The 21,667-nt window shown below is 46.0% G+C and overlaps 1 protein-coding gene across 1 annotated transcript in view; it reads right to left on the bottom strand.

The window, feature by feature from the left end:
- Window positions 1-2,900: 2,900 nt before the first annotated feature.
- LOC134088646 (major facilitator superfamily domain-containing protein 3-like) overlaps window positions 2,901-21,667 on the bottom strand; it is a 26,881-nt gene continuing 8,114 nt past the window's right edge. The window contains exons 3-6 of the mRNA XM_062542710.1: window positions 17,884-18,031; window positions 10,216-10,316; window positions 8,189-8,298; window positions 2,901-5,236 (exon numbers count right to left, since the gene is read on the bottom strand). Coding sequence (XP_062398694.1) covers window positions 5,024-5,236; window positions 8,189-8,298; window positions 10,216-10,316; window positions 17,884-18,031 — 572 coding nt within the window. The 3' untranslated portion in view covers window positions 2,901-5,023. The remainder of the gene's footprint in view (window positions 5,237-8,188; window positions 8,299-10,215; window positions 10,317-17,883; window positions 18,032-21,667) is intronic.

Genomic DNA, 21,667 nt, shown 5'->3' with positions numbered 1-21,667 from the left:
TATTTCCAAAATGCACAAAAAAAAAACAGAAGAGTCAAAAGTCAAAGAATATCCCTCTTCTCACTTTCCCCCGTTTTATATTAAGGCTTTTTTATTCAAATTAATCTCCGTATCAGACATATCACGGAGATGCCTTTTGTCACTGTTGTGCTTTCATTGTTGGCTGTCTCGTGACGGTGCGATTAGCACCCATTAGTTTGGCAGAGTCTGAATGGAAGGCTTGTGATTTCCCTTCCAGGCCCTCCCTAGTGTAACAGTGTAATGTTGACGTTTTGGCTGCAGCTTCTTCAGTGATCAGAAACTTGGTGGCAAAAAAATGAAAAAGCTTGTGATTGTACCTCATAAAATGAAGTATAAGGACACAATGAAAATGATACAGGCTCCAGTCTTCACAGAAAATAATTTGTGACTCCAGGGGCTTATATCCCTTATACAAAAAAAGGTCAGTTGAGAGGGTATATGGTCATGACCGTGAACACCTCCCTACCAGAGGTGTTTAGAAAATAAGGCCTGACAGGGACAGGGCAGGTAAGGGATAGCAGCCACCAAGGTGTCCTGATATATGGAATTAATGGACGAGGCAGAGGCAAAGAACTCCTCCTCCAGGTAAATTCACCTGAGGAAGGTCTACATGACCGAAACATTGTGAATAAATGTTTGCCATGCGTAATGGACAGTGTGCGGGATTTCCTCTATAAAGAACTCCGTCGCCATTAATAGCCCCTCCACTAGCCAATCAGAGAAGAGAATGTCATGTCTCCGTGGGGATAAAAGGGATAAAGGTGCTAAATGGAGTTCTGTAGGCTTCAAAATGTCTTGAGCGAAGCCACGCTGCACTCTTCCATGGACTTCCATAGTTGTTAATGCAGCGGCACATGTGGTGAAGAAGTGATATCACAAGAGAGCCGGCGGACGCTTGCTAACTTTACTGGATATCTGCGCAACACAGAGCAAAGGCGTTTCTGACATTGTCAAAATGGCTGACATTCAGCTAATATTTCTAGGTCATTTTTAACACTTTTTAAAACTTCACATATAGCACCTTCAAATCAGCAACATCTGCGAGAAACACCAAGGGGAGAGAGGACATCTCTACTTCATGCACCATGAGGACAGCACTGAGCTAGCCGCCCACAAAACACACCAAGGGATTTGAACAGGAGTAGGGAGCAGAAGGGAGGAGAGGGGAGCCACACAGACTATAGCTTGTTTGCAGAATTGCCTCCATGCTGCTGGTGGTGGTGGTGGTGGTGGGGAGGGGACTGGGGGGTATGGACAGAGGCAGACACAGCAGCTCAGGATGAGGAGAGCAGGAGAGCTCCAGTGAGGTGGGGGGGGGGGGGGGGGGGGTTGATGGAGGGTTGGGGGGGTAGTAGCGACGGAGGAGGGGGGCCTCCACAAATCTCTCCCCCAGCTGGGTAACTCCCACCAATCTGACGCCCGCAGCTGGTGGTCCCCCTCTAATCTAGACGGTGGGACACAGCGCGGCCCTCCACCCTCCATGCGTCCTCTCTCTTCTCTCCCCTCCTGCAACAGCATGTTTCATGTTCCACCTCAGGCTGTGAGCACAGCCCCTGCTACAAACACACACACACACACACACACACACACACACACACACACACACACACACACACACACACACACACACCTACTAGAAATCTACCCACAGAACCTGAGAAATAATGTCCTGAATACTGTAAGTGAGTTTGCTTGATAAGGTACAATGGTTCAGTTTAACTGCTGAGAATAGAAGCAATTCCCTGTTGAACTTACATGCACCTTATATACATTTGGAATATATCACGGTTGGCTAGATTGCCATCATATCTGTGGATATAGCTTGTGCGTTAAGCTTCACGAACTGTAAAGCTAGCCTATGGCCATGGGCTAAGTCTCAACAACAAACGTTTAAGTTGTTTTTCTTATGAGAAGTTTTTTTTCTGGTACATAAAAATACATGAATATTTAGCAGGCAGCCGTCGTTATCTGAGCGAGTGAGCAGGTGTGCCGATGCACGGAGGCCTGCGCTGCTTAACGCTGTCACAGTATTGCATCATGGCGGGATGGGGCTGAGGCTGGGGGGAGGTGGAGGTGGGGGGGGGGGGGGTCTGGGGAGGCGCTCTGGTAGCTGATACACACGGGCCTCCGGAGTGCACTGCTACGAAGGCTCGGGGAGGACTCTCCTGGCTCCCTTTTGTCCCGCGCGTGAGGTGTGAAGACGCTAAGCCTCGCTACTTTGGCCTCCTTTCTCCGCGCACCATACATCCAGGCGCACATAATGACGGCGGATGAGAATGAGCCAAGTGGAGGTCTATTCAGGGCGCCGTTGTAAGGGACGCTAATCCCCTTACTTCAGCATGTCGAGTCATTTGACCGCTATAGTGCAGGAGAGTATACAGTGTCACGGTGTAATGTCTCGTACAGTAAAGCCCTCTCCACGGCTCAGAGGACTAGGACTACTGTATGGACATCCACCACCATCTCTCTGATAGGGCTACCGGGGGGGGGGGCTCTATTCTGTAGTCAGCTTCTCTCAGATGGGAGTGGGACAGGGTTAGAACCTGCGCTCAGGTACTCGGTCTTAAACATCTGGCTGGTTTGAGGTCAGTCTGTGGTGATTTGTGTTCTGTCTGTGGCATGCTCAGTTTGGGGAAGGTGTGTTGATCTTGATCAGTTTGGGGGCAGATGTGCTGTTTTGGCAAGAAATCAGATCCTCTGAGATGTATGTCTCCCTTACACAGTCTCTCTCTTTCTCTCTCTCTCTCTCTCTCTCTCTCTCATCTAAACATTCTAGTATCCCAGAGAACACCCATTCTCCCCTTCCCTCAATTCCTCCCATCTCTCTCTCTCTCTCTCCCACACACACACACACAAATAAACAGATGTCCACGCCATGATATCTGTAGAAGCTTTATTCTTGTGCCATGCCTCTTCACACAGAGTAGAGACAGGGTGTGCTTTACATAAAGAGTTTGTCATATAGATGACGAATGGAGATTACAATTATTGCAATTCATCAATAACGGATACAATTAGCTCCCGCTGTTGATGTCTAACAAGTCCAGATCTGTTAGAGTAATTGGTTAATTTTATTAGTGGCTCTAATGATTACCTCGCACAATTCCAATATGCATATACTTGACATTGAAGAAAAGACACAAGAACGACAAAATGACAGTACTGCACAGCTAAAACAAAAAGGGCACAGTTCATTCTTGATTCTAGTTCACCCCAGGTGAAGACATTCTTTGTCATGACCAGAATTAACATAAGAGTGTTTCAATTGTTATGTCAATTGCAATTAGTGAAATTATCACCATCATGGCTGATAGACTGTAAGTCCTGGAGGGTTGATGCATAACATTGAGCCATTTGTGTGTATGTGTGTGTGTGTGTGGTATCTCATTTACGGCTCCTAATCATGGAGATTCAGTGTCGTGGCCTGATCTTCTTATATAAACACGTAAGCCCTGGGAGACATGTACATTCTATTTTACATCATGTGACTGGACACTCAAACATGGCAGGCGGGATGGATAATCAGACATCTGCATAGCTCCAGTGCAACACAGTGCACAGTCAGTACTCCAGACTCTCACACACAGCACACAGCACACAGCACACAGCACACTCTAAACAACCAGGCTCACCGACAACATACTGTATGGGACATCTGGACAGCACAAACTGGCACGGTCAGAGAAATAAAAAAGATGAAAAAAATATATTAAAAAAATAATATAAATTAAAAAAACAAAACATTACACAGTCGATTTCCTCTAAGCAGTAATGACACCTATTTTATAGATATGTAAACTTGGCACTACATCTAACATCTTACACTTACCGAATGCTATGAGGCTAATGCTAAGAGGCTAATGCTAACTAATGGACTACTGAGGCGTTCTCAGGGGTATACTGAGAACAGAAAGCATCTTCAAGTATCACTGTCACAAATCACACTTACATAAGTCACCTATCTTTCAGCAGGAGCATTATTGCTTAGTTGCCTTACCTTACCATTGTCGGCCCCAAAGCAACCAAACATCAGGCCTATACAACTCCATACCCTGAGGCATCAGTGATTCAGTGGTCCTAGATGAGCAATACAGCTCCTAGCAAGCAAACTTCACGCCATGTACACAATCTGTACACTGTGCTACACGTATATGTGTGCTTTAATGTGTGTAGAAATAATAATGTTTAATGTATTAGAAATAATACAAAAAATCAAACAATAGAATGGAAATCTACACTATGTGTTGTGTTTCCCCTGGTGATTTATCCTAGCCTGATGAAGATAAGTCATATGAAGATAATGTGTGTCCTTCTGATAACAGTGATTTACCCACTGTGACACAAGTGATCTGAATATACTGAAATATACATCATGCTTTGTAGACCTGTAGTTACACAGCAGAAGGGCTTCGTTGCTCTTGAGAGCAAACTCTACGAGTCTCCTAGCACCTTCACGGTCCGCTTGACAGATAGCGTTACCTTAGGTTATATTGCACGGCTTTAATATTTCATTAGATGTTAGTAAACAAGCCAACCTACCACTCATGCAGCCTATCTGCTCTAACTATGAGATGAAGCACTACTGCGAGGTAGTAAGAGGTCAAAGGTGAGCGTTGCCTTGAGTTTTGTCAGGTCGCGACCAACAGCGCAGATGCAAATCGACTGATTGATTTTGGTTCTTTTTTCCATTTTCTCAGAAACGTACTTCCTGAGTTGCTTCTGTGGCTAAATGCTGGTTAACTGCAATTGCGGAATGCTGTGTTTTCAGAAGGCTGTGCTGGCTGTTTTTGTTTTGAATCACAAGCCCCTTCAAACACACAAAGCACATACAACCAACCACATACACCCCCATGGCACACACACACACACACACACACACACACACACACAGTGACACACAGATGAACACACACACACATGAAACCAAGCACACACAGACACACACACACACACACACACACACACACGGTATGGGCACCAAGCGAGTCCAGTTGTGTCTTTTTCACTTCTCGGCGTGGCTGGTGGTGTTCACGGGCTCCTTGAGGGGTCCCGTGAGTGTGGCCTTCCACACGTGGAGGGCCGAGATGGCGGACAGCGTGAAGAAGAGCAGGTAGGCGATGGCGAAGCCCACCGAGTCCACCAGGCCTCCCGCCAGCGCACTGAAGCTCAACTTCCCCAGCACCTCCAGCGTGGCCAGGAAACTGTAATGGGTGGCCTACAGGGGACGAGTGTGTGTGTGTGTGTGTGTGTGTGTGTGTGTGTGTGTGGGGGGGGGGGGGGTAGAGAAGCATGGGATTTAGAGGGGAGGAAGAGGAGGAGAAAAGGGGTAAAGAAAGAGAACAAAAAAAAAACAACAACATAATGACAGGACTTTATTCCACATTTTTATGTCAGCCAAGCAAGATGAGTCAAACAGGTTAGGATTTTCAGTTACAACATTGTCAATATTAATGTTAAATCTACTGCCTGCCAAGGCAGGGTACTTATCCTGACCCTTTTGACTTGAGCATACTAATCTCAACTAACAAAACACAACACTTGTTTACATTGAGGCAGCAGGCTGTTGTCTTATATTCACGACTGAAAAGAGCAATTATCCTTCACACCACACCTTAAAACCAGGGCCTGACTCTTCTCAGCGAGGGGGAGGGGGAGGGGCGGAGGGGGGAGGGACGAGGGGCTAATTCTGAAAATCTCCAGCCATCTCGAACGGACCCCCGGGTCACGATGACACGTCCGTCGCCGCCACTCAGCGCCAGTAATGGGTTAATGGCGGGCCGGGGAGCCCCGCGGCCGAGGCGGAGGAGAGCGAGCCCAGATAAAGGGAGCCGCATTTACAGGGCCCGGGCCTGGAAGCCTCCCTCAGCGCGCCATTTCGATAACGCTGGAAAAAAGCATCGCTTTATAAAGTGGACATACAGAGCGGCGCATTTCCCAGGGTGTCCAGATTACAGCCAAATACCAGGAATCCACGATTTTCATCTGCGCGCCCCCTGTATTGTGGAAGGGGTAGGGGAAGCATACTAAAAGGGTCCGTAATGCGATACATTTTCCAAAATAGTTGCGGTAAGAACAAGACTCCAGGTAGTGGGTAGTGGCCTATTAGAATTTTGCCTTTTTCCCCCCCTCCCTCTCTGCGCTATAGCACATTGTTAGCGGGGGTACTTTGTGGGATCTCTTCAGATGAATAGGCAGCGAGGCCCTTTTATTCCCCCCCCCATCCGCCCAACCGCCTTCACCCACCCCCAGCCTATCCCCCCAAATGTGCAGCTTACACCATGTTTTACAGTGGGCAGGCTGTACGAGGAGGGTTCCTGAGACATTAACCCACCACCCTGTGTTCTTATGGCAAGGAGCAAGGCTGCAGGGAGGGGGGGCGAGGGGGTGGGAACTCAATCTGGGTCTATGGCGAGCATGTGACTGGAGTTAAGTGAAGTACTTTTATTCCAGCAAACTTGTTTAATGTATACTGTTTCTCCCTCCTGGGCCCTTACCAAACACTCAGGGTATCGGTCTCACTGTCATTCGATATGACCTTAAAAACACACACACATGCACACGCACGCACGCACACACACACACACACACAGGCTTGCAGCGACACTATGTATGTCATTTTAAAAAAGGAGACCCTAGGGTTCTCGTCGTCATCTCTTTTGCTAATAGTTATTATGATTATTCCTCTGTCGTTTCGGGTTTTTAAAAATAGCGTGCACACCAAGGAGCTGGCTGTATCCTCAGAGTGTGTGTTTTTTTTTCTATTTTATTTTAAGTGATAATAATTCATCACCTTTATAGCTGATTGAGTGATGTTGAGAAACGACGAATGAGCACCTCCAGGCAGTGATGCCCCAGTTAAAATGGGACAAAAGAAGTTGTCAAAGACGAGCAACAACAAAAAAAAAGAAAGAAAGAAGTGGGGAGAAAAAGAGTGAAAGAATGACAGGGAGGGAGAGAAATAGAGAAGAGTGAAAGAAGGTATGAGAGATGGAGAGAACGGAGAGACTGAATTGTGTGCTTGAGAGAGAGAGAGAGAGAGAGAGAGAAAGAAAGTGAGGGAAAGAAAGAGGGAAGAGAGAGATAGAGTGTGGGGGGAGGGTGAGGGTGTCAGAGAACTGAAGTTCACTTGATCCTTGATCAGGTCAAACAAAGTCACAGCTGACTGATGCTATGCAGTCCTGTCAACCTGTGTGTTCAACCTGCGAGCAAAGGATGTGATCTAATCCCGGAGAGAGTAGAGAGCAGAGACAGATAGAGGGGCGGAGGCCCTACAGGGCCAGCTGATTAATGCTCACCCTTTCTTAAGCCGGGGAGTGTCTATTTCAAAAGCATTACATAATGCCATAGAAGGTCTGGATTTGCATTTTTTCACCTTTTTTTGAAGGCTGCATATAAACAAAGCACCGCATATCTTCACTGCATATCACGTGCGTCTTGACTTCAATGCCAGTGGGGCTGACGTGAGCTGGATGGGCCCGTGTTGCTACTATTGAGTTATTGTATGTGATTTGGGCAAGGTGTCATTGCAAGGCTGCACTGATTGACAAGAGTAGCTGAGAGAGAGGAGGAAGGAAAGAAAGAAAGAGAGTGACAGAAATGATGACTGAGTTGATGACTGAGTTGATGACTGAATTGACACAGGATAAGGTGGTGGAGGTGGTGGTGGAGGTGGTGGTGGTGGAGGTGGTGGGGAAGGGGATTTCTCACAAACACACTTTGTTCTGCCTTCGGAACATTGCGTAACATTAACATTACACCACCTGTGCCTGAGAAGGCTCAGATTCACATTATGCACATGATGCACATGTAGACAACAACCCAGCACTACTCATCACTTACCTGCTACCTCTGAAAATCTGCTGTACACCAGATGGATAATAGTTTGGAGCAAATGTCTTATTTGAAAGGAATAGAGTAAGGGTAGGCGTTTCTATGTGTGGACACAAGTATGAGCTTATGTGCATGTGTACATGTATGTGTATGTGTACTGAATGTATGTTTATGTGTGTGTGTGCATGTACGTACGCTTTGTCAGCAGTAACTGCTGCTACATACCTGGACGCTGTCCTTGTTGCACAATGTGCAATACATCATGTGTATCTCTGCAAATGTGCGTGTGTCTGTGTGTGTGTATGTGTGTGTGTGTGTGTGTGTGTGTGCAGGGTACCTGGATGCTCTCCTCGGCGCGCTGAGTGCAGTGCATCATGACGGTGAAGGTGAGGGTGGTGATTAGGCCCCCCAGGAAATGCTGCGCGCTCATACTCAACACCGACATGCCTGCAGCGACAGCCACCACAACCCGCCACCAGTCAGTCAGTAGAAAACAACATCATCAGCATACTCAACAACACACTGATGGCTACGCAATTACTTTTCCTGTGAAAACAAAATCCTCGCAGCATGTAAATAAAATTTAAAAAAAGACCCAGACAAGCCCCTGACCTTAGATGTGATTTTTTTTTTTTTTTTTTTTTTTAAAAGATGTATCCGTTTTTTTTTTCTTTTTAAAAAAGATAGTGCTTTTCTGCTTGCATTCACAGCTGGCTAGCAGCAGACAGACATGCTGTGAAATAATGAGCGGCTTCTCTTGAGCGCTAAGTCCATCTGAGCCGCCGTAGCACTAGCATCGACACGAGCGCTCAGCCGCATCCTGGGCCTGACCTGAGGTGAGCTCCTCTGGCAGCCAGGCCAGACTGCACCAGCTCTGGCTAAGAACGAGAGAGACATGGAGAGAGAGGGAGAGAGAGGGAGAGAGAAAGAGAAAGGGAGAGAGAGGGAGAGAGAAAGAGAAAGAGAGAGAGAGAGGGAGAGAGAAAGAGAGAGAGAGAGAGAGAGAGAGAGAGAGAGAGAGAGAGAGAGAGAGAGAGAGAGAGAGAGACAGTCAAGGCATGTGGGAAGGCCAAGCTGGGCCTTTGGCTGGGGTTAGGGGGCAGGAACTTTGCCATTAATGCTATGGACCAACAGACCCCCACCCCCCAAAACTCCAACCTCCCACCCCATATGAATTGAGGGGGCCAAGAGCTCATTGCTTTAGTTGCCCTGTTCTGCATGTCTCTGCGTCAGCCCCCCAAACACCAACCCCACCCAACCCCACCCAACCCCACCCCACCCCACCCCACCCAACCACACGGCTGAGATGACGCGGTGGTGCGCCTTCCGCATCGAGCCGCGCTGAATAATTCACTGGAAATGTTTAGTTCTGCCTAACAAGACTTCTCCATTACTTATCCAAGAACCACAGACAGCGCAAACGTCTCCCCGCTGCTGAGGCTGGTGTCTCATGCAATATTGAACCATCTCGGCAGAACCTCGCTTTCTTATGGGGAGGATGGAAGCGTGGTGCAACCAGGGGGTTTAGGGGGGAAAGAAATGGGGTGGGGGTTGGCCACACACACACACACACACACACACACACACACACACACAACACACAACACCATGACAGAAGACAACGATCAACCTCGGTGGGTGAAAGATCCATAAAAAAAAAAAAAAAGAACAAAAGTACAGTAGCTAAAATTGCATGAGTTCCTCCCGATTTCCATCCCTTTATTTCCATCAAATAAACATCTCACGAGCAGGGCGGCGGGAGAGCCGAGGCAGCAGGAGCCGCGCGCTTTATCAAACAGCCTCCCGACGGTGAGAATAGCACGCTGGGGCCGGACCACCGGCAAATCACACGTGTCTGCGCCATCCAACCCAACTGTCGACGACTACGCAAGACGGTGCTTGAATGCGGCGGCGTCTTCCGCACCCTCGTGGGCAGCCACTGAGGATACTGGTGGAAGATATGGACGTACTAGCTCACCACTGACAGGCACAGGAAAAAGGGTGTACATTTAAAAACATACAGTCACTAACGTCTGGGAAATCTCAGTTTCCCTAGTTGTGTTTTACGATACCGTTAACACACAGTATGGCACTGCATGGGCTGCATATGCAAAAGAGTTGGACACACATGGAAACACACACCCACTACATCAAAGGCTGACAGAATTGCGGTCCATATTTCATTATCTGGTGAAAGACTAGGCGCAGGATACTCTCTCTAGCTGGGCTTTTAAATAAGTTATGCTATTAGCATGGCTACAAGAACGAAAGGATGAAAACACCTTCAAACATTTTCATCTAAAAACAAACAGCTTGAAACTTGAAACTCGGTCTGTGTGTGTGTGTGTGTACATGCCGCCTTACCTTTCATGAGTGGCGATGGCTCCAGTATGGTCAGCAGGGAGCTCTGGAAGATCATGCCCACCGTCCTCATCACAAACACACGCCTCATTATCAGCCCAATGCTACAGGGGGCAGAACACAACACCAACATCAGCTCCGAAGCCACACCAGATGACACCACACAACAACAGAAAACACCAAACAACACCAGACAACGCCAAATAACATGGTTACTACCGTAATTTCCCAACTGTTAGCCGCAGCTTCATTTACACAATTTCATCAGCTAGAAGGTTAATACAGGGGGCAGTTAATATGGTATAAATATGTTTTTTAAGTTTCTTTTAACTTGCACAAAACACTGTCCTGTGACTTATACACAATGCGGCTAATGCACAGGAAATTACTGTATTCCAATCCAAATCAAGTCCCTGGACCAGTGATGGTAAACTACTTCTGTCATTTGCATATGCCCTTTTGTCCACACAGTGAAGATATGTTAGGGTTTAGTAGTATTCTGATATAGACCACGAGGACCTCATGTATTATTGCGAAGTCTACAAGCAGAGCCTGTTTTTCCATCAAGGCTGAGTGCTTCTGTTGTATTGTATTGTGCTGTGACTGAGCACTTGCTGAAATGAGATGAAAAGCTCAGTTCGATAAAAGAAGAGTATTCAAAGTGTGTGAGACAGCTCAAATGAAAGCAACAAAATTGTTTTACTGGTTTTATGTGCCATCACATAACTCCTGTGATACTGATGATAGAGAAACATAGTGAGTCTCTCCTACCCTACTCCTGCTTGTGTTTTCCTACACTACTATTGGCTATCTAACACTAATGGACACCCATAAACAAACACAGAGTGGACATAAACTCTGCAGCCCGTTCTCTCTCCTCTCTAGACACGCTAATTGATCGCCCGTTAGCGGTTTAAAAGAGCATCCTGGTGTGCCCGGTTCACGGGGTAATCAATAACCTGACAAGATCCCCAGTGACGGGCCTGATTAGACTGGGGCTAATTAGTGTCCATCAGACGTCTCACTCTTGGCCGGTCGGCCGGTCGTTCGGAGCCATTATCTCCCAATCACCCGCGGATTAGGCCGCTGCCAATCAGAGCACCCCGAGCGGCCCGTCAATCACGGCGCGAGGGGCTGGAGGGAGAGGGAGAGAGAGAGAAGGAGGCAGGCGAACAACCGCCTCAGGCGTCGAGGCGAGCTGTGTCACTGAAATTCAGATTCCCCCGTGAACCCTCCACTAAATTGCACTAATTGATAACGTGGGGGCGGTTTTAACAACTTCCGACGTGGTTGGATAGTGACTGTGTGTGTGTGTGTGTGTGTGTGTGTGTTAGCTGTGCGTGCTAGCTATGTGTGTGTGTGTGTGCGTGTGTCTGGGCGCCTGTAAGGTCTTGAGCTTGTGGTGATACGAGACGGAGGGATCCTCGGAGGAGTCGCCTCGGCCGGACTGCCCACAGCCACGTCCAGTCTGGCGCAGTGGTCGAGGCAGACCGAGAGCTTCTCTGCTTGACTGGCCTAAAGCACACAACCAGTCAGAGACACAGGGCAGACCGAGGGCTAGTGAGCGAAAGAGAGAAAGAGAGAAATCCACCTTATTCCTTTAACCGGAAATCTGGCCGCTTTTCGTCTTCCGGTCATTCTGTTTACATTATAGCTTTGTGCATTCTCAGTACGTTAACTACTTTCGAATTTCTTTCGAAATGTTGACAACTCTGCCCTCAGCATGGATGTACTACATAATATATAACCGATATAAAATATAAAAGTTTACTTTAATATACGTTGTGATATGTCAAGCATGGTCAACCGCCACGTTAAAATCGAAAAAACGCAGCTTCGCCGGAAATAGAAAAACGTTTTCTGAATCCTGAGGTGTCATGGCGACGCCCATTGTTGGCTTAGGAATATCGTGGATAGAAGGACAGATAGAGAGAGAGAGAGAGAGAGAAAGGGAGGGAGGGAAGTCATGAATAATGAAAAAAATGGGTATTGGGGAAGGAAGGGGGACGGAAAGAAAAGAAAATTCTATCAAATGATGCTTCCGTCTCCATTCTGACCTTTCTGTTGGTGTAGATGGGCGAGGGATCCATCAGAATGGCCAGTGCTGGCAGTCGGCTCGGCCGCACGAGAGAAAGCCAATCTGCCGGCATTCTCATGCAAACGAACTAACTCTATTTTCCCCCTAGATCTCCCTCTTTTTTTCTGCTCCTTCTTTCCCTCTCAATGACACTCTTTCATATTTCCCCTCTCTTTCAAACGGCAATGCAGAGAGAGAGAGTGAGCAAGACAGAGATAAAGGGAGAGAGAGTGAGTAAGAGAGAGAGAGAGAGAGAGCGGGAGAGAGAAGGAGCGAGAGGGAGAGAGAGAGAGAGAGAGAGAGAGAGAGAGAGAGAGAGAGAGAGAGAGAGAGAGAGAGAGGGAGAGAGCTGAAAATGAGTCTGGAAACGGGCGAATCTTGCCGGCTCTGCCCCCGAGATAAGATTTACGCTCTCAGATTGCAGATGCAGATCTGTGTAAGGGGGTCAGTTTTTGGCCACTCGAGCGTTGCAGATGGGATCGGGATAAGTGTCCAAATTAGCTTTTAGCGGCCCTGCGCGGACAACGGGGGGGAAACCCTATCTGTGGGAAGCCATGGGCCCAGGCAGGAGCGGCCCGGGGCCTCAATGCGTACAGTGTCGGCCGAAGGCAGCCCCGCGTGTGAAACTCAGCATTCCTTCTGCTAGTCAGAGCAGCTTTTTCTCCGAGAGAGAGAGACAGAGAGACACACAGAGAGGGGACAAGCAAGTAAGAGAGAGAGAGAGAGAGAGAGAGAGAGAGAGAGAGAGAGAGAGAGAGTGAGAAAATGAACAGGAAAAAGAAAGTGCACACTTTGAGGCACACCTCCTCCTTCATCGTCACTTTGCCCACAGAAAGTGACTAACGTTTACAATGGTTTGGTTACACAAGTGACAAAATGCCGGTTCTAGTTGGGAAATGATGCTGATGAGAGCCTTCGGTGAACACTGGGTTTCAGAACCGCAGCATGCGATAACAGCCATTGTTCTCTTCAGAGGAACAGCGTAAAAAAGTTATTTATAGATTGCATTACATCAGCCGTGCCCGGGGTAAAAACGATAACATGATCGCGGACAGGTGCACGGTCTTATGCAGCATATGGAGTGACAAACCTACCTGCACTCGGGCAAAGTACAGGAGTACAGAGGATGTGTTGTACAACCAGTGGTGGGCAGTAACAAAGTAGATGTAATTCGTTCCTGTGCTTAAGTAACTTAATAATGTATCTGTACTTTACCGAAGTCTTTCTATTTGGTGAGACTTTGACTAACTGAACATTTTTATTTGCTACTCCATTACATTTAGTGACGTCGTTCTTTTCACCAAAGCGAATAAGAAAATGTAGGTTAAGAGAGCGAATGCATTGTAGCCATACCAATCTGGGCTCAGCGTGCAATTTGCTCTGAACTCCTTTTGGTTTTGTAGAGACTTGTTGAACCATGGCACCCTACGCTGAATTTGTCATAAGCCCACTGCAGTGTTTTGAGGATGCTTTATGGCTCATGCCTAGCACTCCATAATGATTGTGGAAATGATGAAAGAAATGGCTGACACTGACTTGATCTGAACACCCTTGGCCTTATTAGCGCAACGTTTTTGAATTAGTGGAAAAGAAGAACGACGCATTTTATTAGTGTCTTCTCTGCCTGCCAAGGCATCATACAATGTTTCTCTTTCAATTAAGTAACAAATAAATTAAATAATTGTTCTCTAGTGTTGTTATTTCATAACTACATGATCTTACCTAATGGGAATGGATTGCTGTGTTGTGCTTATGATCTTGCTTTCTTTTTAAACAAATTCAGAAACTGTTTAAAGATTGGTGTGCCGAGAGTGCCATTAGTATTTTCACCTAAAATCAGTTGATTGAGCAGGAGTTTTGATGTGAAAACGATAAAAGGACATTATAACTATAATCCATCAAGGTTATTTTATGTTTAATACTTAAGTACACAGTAAGGCAAATACTTTTATACTTTTATACTAATCGAGTGGAAATTTAGAGTGAATACTTCCAGTTTTACTGGAGTAATATTTTACACAAGATATCTACTTTCACTCAAGTAAGTTGTTAGTGTACTTCATCTACCACTGAGTACAACAAACACTGCACTGAAAAAGACACAAAAATGGGCTTCAAGTGACAAACAAAAAAAGATGCAGAAATGTTGGATGATACAGTAAAAGCAAGGGGCAAATATGAATACAGTGTTGTCTAATGTGCAACACACATCCAGATTCACATCACACATCCAACTACAATTGTAAATGTAATGTAAATGAAATTGGCAATGTAAAAAACATCTCTCACACATACATACACACAGTATCTCCTCAAAAGTGTAACTTCAATACATGTACACATGCACAAAAAATGACACCCCCTCATGTTTGCAACATGAAACCCAGCGAAACAATAGGCCCAGTGGATTGTATTTGGATGACGTTATAGTGTGAGTTCCTGTGCTCTCCACCCATCCTGGTGATTCTGTGAGGGGGGGGGGGGGGGGGGGGGGGGGATACAGCGGGGCCTCTCCTGTCCGTCCCTCCAGCCTCTCGGGCCCCCCTGGCGCTCTCCGCCTGCCCAGGAAATGAGTGCCACAGCCCGGCATCACCTCACACCTCACCTGGAGAGAGTGACAGCTCTTGCGCAGGGCTGTGTTTACTTCCATTACTCCAACCAACCCCAGGGGAGGGGAGGGGGCAGCAAGGTGAGGAGTGTTGGGCTGGGGTGTGTGTGTGTGTGTGGGGGGGGTGATGAGTGAGGGATGGCAGTAGTGAGAAAACTCAGAGGAGAAGAGGGGTGGTTGGAGGAGGACAAGAGGCCAAGAGAGAGTAAGTGTGTGTACATATATATGATGTGTATGTATGTGTGTTTGTATGTGTATGTGTGTGTGTGTGTGTGTGTGTGCGTGTGTGTGTATGTGTATGTGTATGTGTACAGTATGTGTGTGTGTGTGTGTGCGTGTGAGAATGTTTAATGGAGAGGAGAGAGAGGGAAAGACAGCAACCGGTAAAAGTAAAAGTCTGAAATAAGGAGAGATGCGATATGCCCCCGTCCCTCACCTGAGCAAAACCTCCCCAAAGGGCTATAAGGCAACGCGGACCGAGAGTGAGAGAGAATGTGCGTGTCTGCCTACAGATGTGTGTGTGTGTGTGTGTGTGTGTGAGGGGGACCAAACGTGAAAAACAAGCTTTCCCAAAGTGACCCTCCCTATCCTTTGGTGAGTGTGACAGAGGAGCTAAATGTTTATTCCCATCACTATCCGACAGCACCTGGAGGAATTACCTGGTATGCTAGGAGCATGAAGTATCTTGGTTACCTGTGCAATGATTTACCATATCTGAGAGGTGACATGAGCTGCATTAGCGCCTGTGCTATGTGCACCACTCTACAGTGCTACAGAGCAGTGCTTCTTGAGGGCTGTTATCTGAGATATACTGTATCACCACCTGACATATGTGTGCTAAGCTACCTGTGGAAGCAGCACATGGTGAGGGCAGTGTACCTGTGCTGTGATGCACATGTGTGCACTACGCAAGTAGGCAGTGCTCCTTAGGGCTGTTACCTGGGCTGAGATGCATTACCACCTAAGACACGGTATGTGCGTCACGCTAAACTACCTGTGGAGGCAGCCTGAGAGTTGTTACCTGTGCTGAGATGCATCACCACCTGAGACACGTGTGCTACACCAGTGGTTTTCAAAGTGGGGGCCGCGGCCCCCTGGGGGGCCGCCAGGGGGCGCTAGGGGGGCCGCAGCAAGTTGGATGAAAATATATTGTACAAGCAAAAAATAAATAAAAAATCATAAAATATTTCTATTATTGTATGTATTGATATGAAATACCATTATAATAATTAGTTGTATACCTTTTAGGGTTGTAACGATTACAGTGTAAAGGTAAACCATGATAAAAATGTTGACGTTAACAATTACCGTGTTCATTTCAAACCCTATAATTATTATCGCGGTTGATAACCACGGTCTGGAAACCGTGTGTTAATTTGCGTCCAGCGTCATCTGAGCCTGCTTTTGATATAGGCCTGTCAGGCTACTATGAAGCAAAATTGGTACCCTACTGATTCTGTTGTCTAATTTGATGGATTTAACCACGATTCGGATTTAGGCTATACACCTTTTAAAAGGCGGAACATTTTCACCGCAAACGTGCACTGTGGCTGTCATATAGCCACTCGGCGTCTTTTTATGTACATATGTACATTCATATGAAATCCATTCTACTAACGTTATCAGGAGAATACCGTAACGTTTTATTTTGAGCACTGGTTGTCACTCATTGGATACATAAAACAGATACCAAACTCAAAGTCATGATAGAAGCACCCATTAAACATGACCAAGGAAAAAGTGAACGGGACAACACACAATACCATGCTACTCCTAAATCATAGATTTTAACATTGCAAGACATGTCTTTTCTTTGACACCAGAAATATTTTCTTTACCTGGTTCGTTTTTGAACATTCATTTTATGTAATGAAAACATATATCCTTGAACTATGCGTGACTACTTTCCAAAAACCGAATGAAACCTAATTACGTTCACGTACTTTTTAAAGTGACAGGCACTCAATTAGACCTACACACCACCCCTGTGATATCATTAAAGACAAGTGCAATCAATGTGAAGTACTCAAATTACTGAATATTTTTAGCTATAAGTAATTATGCAGATCTCAAAATACTATAATGTTAACAAAATATATAAAGTTTATGAATTCAAAATATGAAATAGAAACCAGACAAGCCATTTTCTGTGTGTGTGGAGGGTCGAACAGAGACTGCTGTGCATGATCTGTATCCCGCTTAAGGCAATAAGGTTTTGCCTATATATTTTTGTAATGTAATAAACATTGTCACACTCTTTAAAAAACTATTTCAGCTTGTGTATGCCTATTACATGTAACATATGAACACATATTTTTTTTAAATACTGTGAAACGTGTAAAACCATTGCATCCCTAAATAGTGCAAAGCCTATAAAAAAAAATCGATTTTCACCTAGATAGGCCTATTTTATTAACTTATTTCTACATTTGCCGTATCGTTGATGGGTTCAATACGACATCATGCAAAAGGGGGGCCTTGGCCACAATCTAGTGGTATTTGGGGGGCCTTGTCATGGGAAAGTTTGGGAACCCCTGTGCTACACTACACTGCTTGGGGAGGCTGCTTCCTGAGAGTTGTTACCTGTCACCTGTGCTGAGATGCATAACCAACTGAGACATGTATGTTACACCAGTGGTTCTCAAATTTTCACAATGAAATTTTCACCTCAGAGAACAATTGACTCTCCAAGTACCACCATTATGTCTAGCATTAAAATACAGTTGCGTCAGGACAATTTCAATACAATTTTACATTGTACATTCTATTTTGCATAGTTTTTTTTTACAAGAAAGATAAAAACTATTTTAAATGTAAGGATTTTTCAAGTGATTATTTTGTCTTCATGAAATAAAACATCTTGGAGACTCCCAGAGTACCACAACAGAGAGTCCGTGTACCACCAGCGGTACCCGTAACACAGTTTGAGAACCACTGTGTTACACCACACTGCTTGTGGAGGCAGCTGCTGCCTGAGGGCTGTTACCTGTGCTGTGAGAGCAGCAGGCCGGCGATGGAGGAGCCGGCGATGGAGAAGCCCATGGCGATGATGCCGTTCCACAAGCCCAGCTCACGGGACGTCATGTGATGGTCCAGCAGAAAGAGCGGGAACATGCTCATAGCACCCTGCTCACCTGTGAGGGCATATAACATTATGTTATATTACAGTAGGTTATGTTATGTTATGTTATGTTAGCCTGGCAGTAAACCAGACCCTGGAATCTTTCAGATTAAGGATCTGGCCACGAATAATGAAAATGGCCCAACTCGAGGGGCGGCAGCAAGCATGCATTTAAAAATCTCTCTGCACGCAATTGGATAACATTGCGACCAAAAACAAAAGTTGTCACACTGTCGTCATCAGTTTAGCTCACCCACACCTTTTTTGGTTACCACCGATGGTTGGGGGAAACGTAATGTGCATCAATGCTCGTGGCCAGAGTATCTTGCGGACACAATTGAAATTGTGCTCTCGCAAGAACTCTGGATTTCCAGGGTAACGTTATGTAATATTTTGTTATGTTATGAAATTATGAGAAGAAAAAAACGTTGACAATGGCAACATTAACTTATGTATTATTCATGTATCATTTCAAATTAACTTTACTGAAAATTAGAAATAAAAAGTTAAAGGTAAAATACTGAACGTTGTTCTGAAATGATGCCTGAATGACTGAATAAAACAAGCAGGCCTTGTTCTCACAGTCAGCCATGTTTTTTGTTTATCTCCGACGTTGTTCACCTGCGATGCTTTGAGGTCGGACCTTGTGATCTCCAAGTGGGATACACTGGACCTCCTAGGTGTCTGGAATGCGGCATTAGTATGTTGGGGCAGTTTCAAAGATTTCCAGAAACAGCTTTCTTACAGTACTTCTACCGCATTCAATGGCTATCAGAACAGATCATTTGACTTATGTCTTCTATAAATTATTCTTTTACAACAGCTAATGAACAAATTCCTTATGACAGCTGGAATCAAAAGGTACTCCCCTGAGGAAACTACCCACATCAGACACACATACTCTTCTCTGGTAGTTTTCAGTCTTTGAGGTGTGCTTGTAGCTTTTCAGCACAGGTCATTAACCTGAGCGAGCAGAGTCCATGTAACTAAAAATTCTCATGACAAGTCTGTTTAAACAATATTCAAACCTCCCACATTCTTTTTGAGAAAGTGTTATGACTTAAAATCAAAAAAAAAAAAAAAAAAGATGCAGATTTCTACATGAAAAATATATTTTCAAATCCTAGACAGCTTCCCCCCCCCTTCTGCTTGCCATGACATCACAGGGTCTCTGAGACAGCGGGCTGCTCGTCAGATAGCTCTCCGCCGCTGTGTCGCTGTGTGGCGTCGACTGAAGGGGGAGACTCGGTAGACTGCCGCGGTGTATTATTTAGAGTGGCTGTCATTATTTATGGAGCCTGACTTCAGTAAAGACCGCGAGACAGCAGACTGACTGACAGCTCTGAGACTGCTGTCAAAACTAGCAAAGGGGGAGAAAAAAAAAGAAAAAGAAAAACAGATGACTTATCTCGGGTGCGACAGGAAAAAAAAACACAACAGAAACAGAAAATCAAATTAAAAAAAAAAGAGGAGAGGGAGAGAGTTATCAGATACATCTGAGGGGAAAAAGAACCCGCCGTTAACGCTAAAAATGCCGCGTGAGTGTTCCGACAACTCTGTGACAACGCCCCCCCCCCACACCCCTTCACTATCTCAGTGATCAACTCTGACAGCTGAACTAAAACGTGAGGAAAGTATGAAAGAGCCAAGAACACTGCGACTGTAGTGTAGTCACATTCCTCACGTTCAGCAAATCTATCCCTTTTTCCGACTTTCCCTGACATCAGCCAACTGTGGCAATTACTGCAGACCCCTCTCGTTCACAAAAGAACGCCGGAGCTTTCCGCGTCACCTTCATCCTTCAGCGTTCAAACGGCTAAACGCTAAAAAAAGAACAAAACTCGAGTGCAGTGTCGAGTGGTTAAAGCCTGCTTACACTCGCAGTAAAGCCCCCGTTTGCCTTGCCGCTGAAATGAATCAATTTGCTTTCAAAGTGGGGGCGCAACATGGAGTGTCAGGATGCATTTGCTTTACCCGGCGAGTCCGCGCTCCCTCTGAAGGCTCGGAGGGCCCAGCGATGTGTCTTCGCCGCGCCTGCAACAGTGTTTCCAACTGTTGTGTGTGATGGAGCTCTGATGATCCACGGTGATAGGGAGTGAATTCAAGAAAGCCGCTGGAACGCGTCGCGTGCGTTCCAGCGCTTTCAATTTTTGCAGTCTTAGGGCTTCTGCTTTAGTTTTGCCACCACGCTGCTTCAAAGTAGTTTTTATTTTTCAAAAGTGCGGCAGAAAAACAAACAAGGAGGCTGATTATTCAGTGCTATAAATAATCCGCGGAGCAACAATTGTCCATTTCTGTAGGGATTTCATTAGACAGCTACAAATACACAGACTGGCAGGGGGTGGGGTGGGGTGGGGTGGCTTGCTGTGTTTGATAGAGAGAGAGAGAGAGAGAGAGAGAGAGACAGAGAGCGAGAGAGAGAAAGAAAGAGTGTGGATTCTACATACATAATCGCAAATGCCTATGGCCTAAGTTGTGGGAGAGTTGTAGTGCAATCAGGAATATTGGACCCGGCGCAAAGCAGCCTGGATGAAGAGATCGGTGTGGTATGTGTCTGTGACAGACAGACAAACGAGACACATGAATGACAAAGGAGCTACATCATTGCTGTGTCAGTGACTACAAGACATTAGGATGGGAAGTAGAGAAGAACTCGCAAAGAGGGACTGCAGCTCACAACCGTTAGTTGGAGGCTATGACAACAGTTTAAACACAGTTTTAGCGCATTATCACACATGACAAAAGTGGTTTTGTGGGCCTGAAAACTGGTTCCACAGTGTAAAGATTTGAACATGAAAACCTTGCATTTATCGCTGTATGGAGACTCAATTAAGCATTTCCGTATAAATGCAGAACTTTTTAAAAAAATGGACGGAACGAAGCGCTGTTATCAAAAACACGCGTTGTTGTGTGATGACCCCTAAGACTAAGACTAAGTTGTGGCACTGGGAGTCTGAGGGATTTTAAGACTACAAGTGTTGGACGCTGGACAGCAGCCTATGAGATGCGGAGAGAAAGACGGGGATGCAGTGGACAGCAGTGTGGGGGCACAACGACAATAGTGTCGCTGTACCCCCAAACTCTGAACACTGAAGGAGCACAAGGGGTAGTGAGAGGGGTAATGTGAGGGGTGATGAGAGTAAATAAAGGCTGTTCTGCTGGGGGGGGGGGGGGGTGGTGACAAGGGTCAACGAGTACAAGTCAGATGTATCAGAGAGGGTCCAATGCGTCGCAACAAGAGCTGGGGCCACCACAGAGGAACAACAAAAAACACCAACACACCCTCAGGACGCTCACACGCACAGCTCCTATACATTTCTTTACATGCATGCATCTTTACACACTCTCTCTCTCTCACTCTTTCATACACACATGCACACACACACGATATCATGCACACTTTTTCTGTCAAACAAATATGCAGACACACACTCTCACACATGCACACACACACACACACATTCCTACTAGTAACACACTCAGAGCTAAGCACACACCCATTCTCTCTCTCACACACACACACACACACACACACACACACACACACACACACACACACACACACACACACACACACACATATATTCCTACTAGTAACACACTCAGAGCTAAGCACACACCCATTCTCTCACACACACACACACACACA

The sequence above is a fragment of the Sardina pilchardus genome, chromosome 8, assembly GCF_963854185.1.
Source record: "Sardina pilchardus chromosome 8, fSarPil1.1, whole genome shotgun sequence".
NCBI lineage: Eukaryota > Metazoa > Chordata > Actinopteri > Clupeiformes > Clupeidae > Sardina > Sardina pilchardus.
Note: the sequence above shows the minus strand (reverse complement) of the source record. Positions and strands in the feature narration are given on the sequence as shown.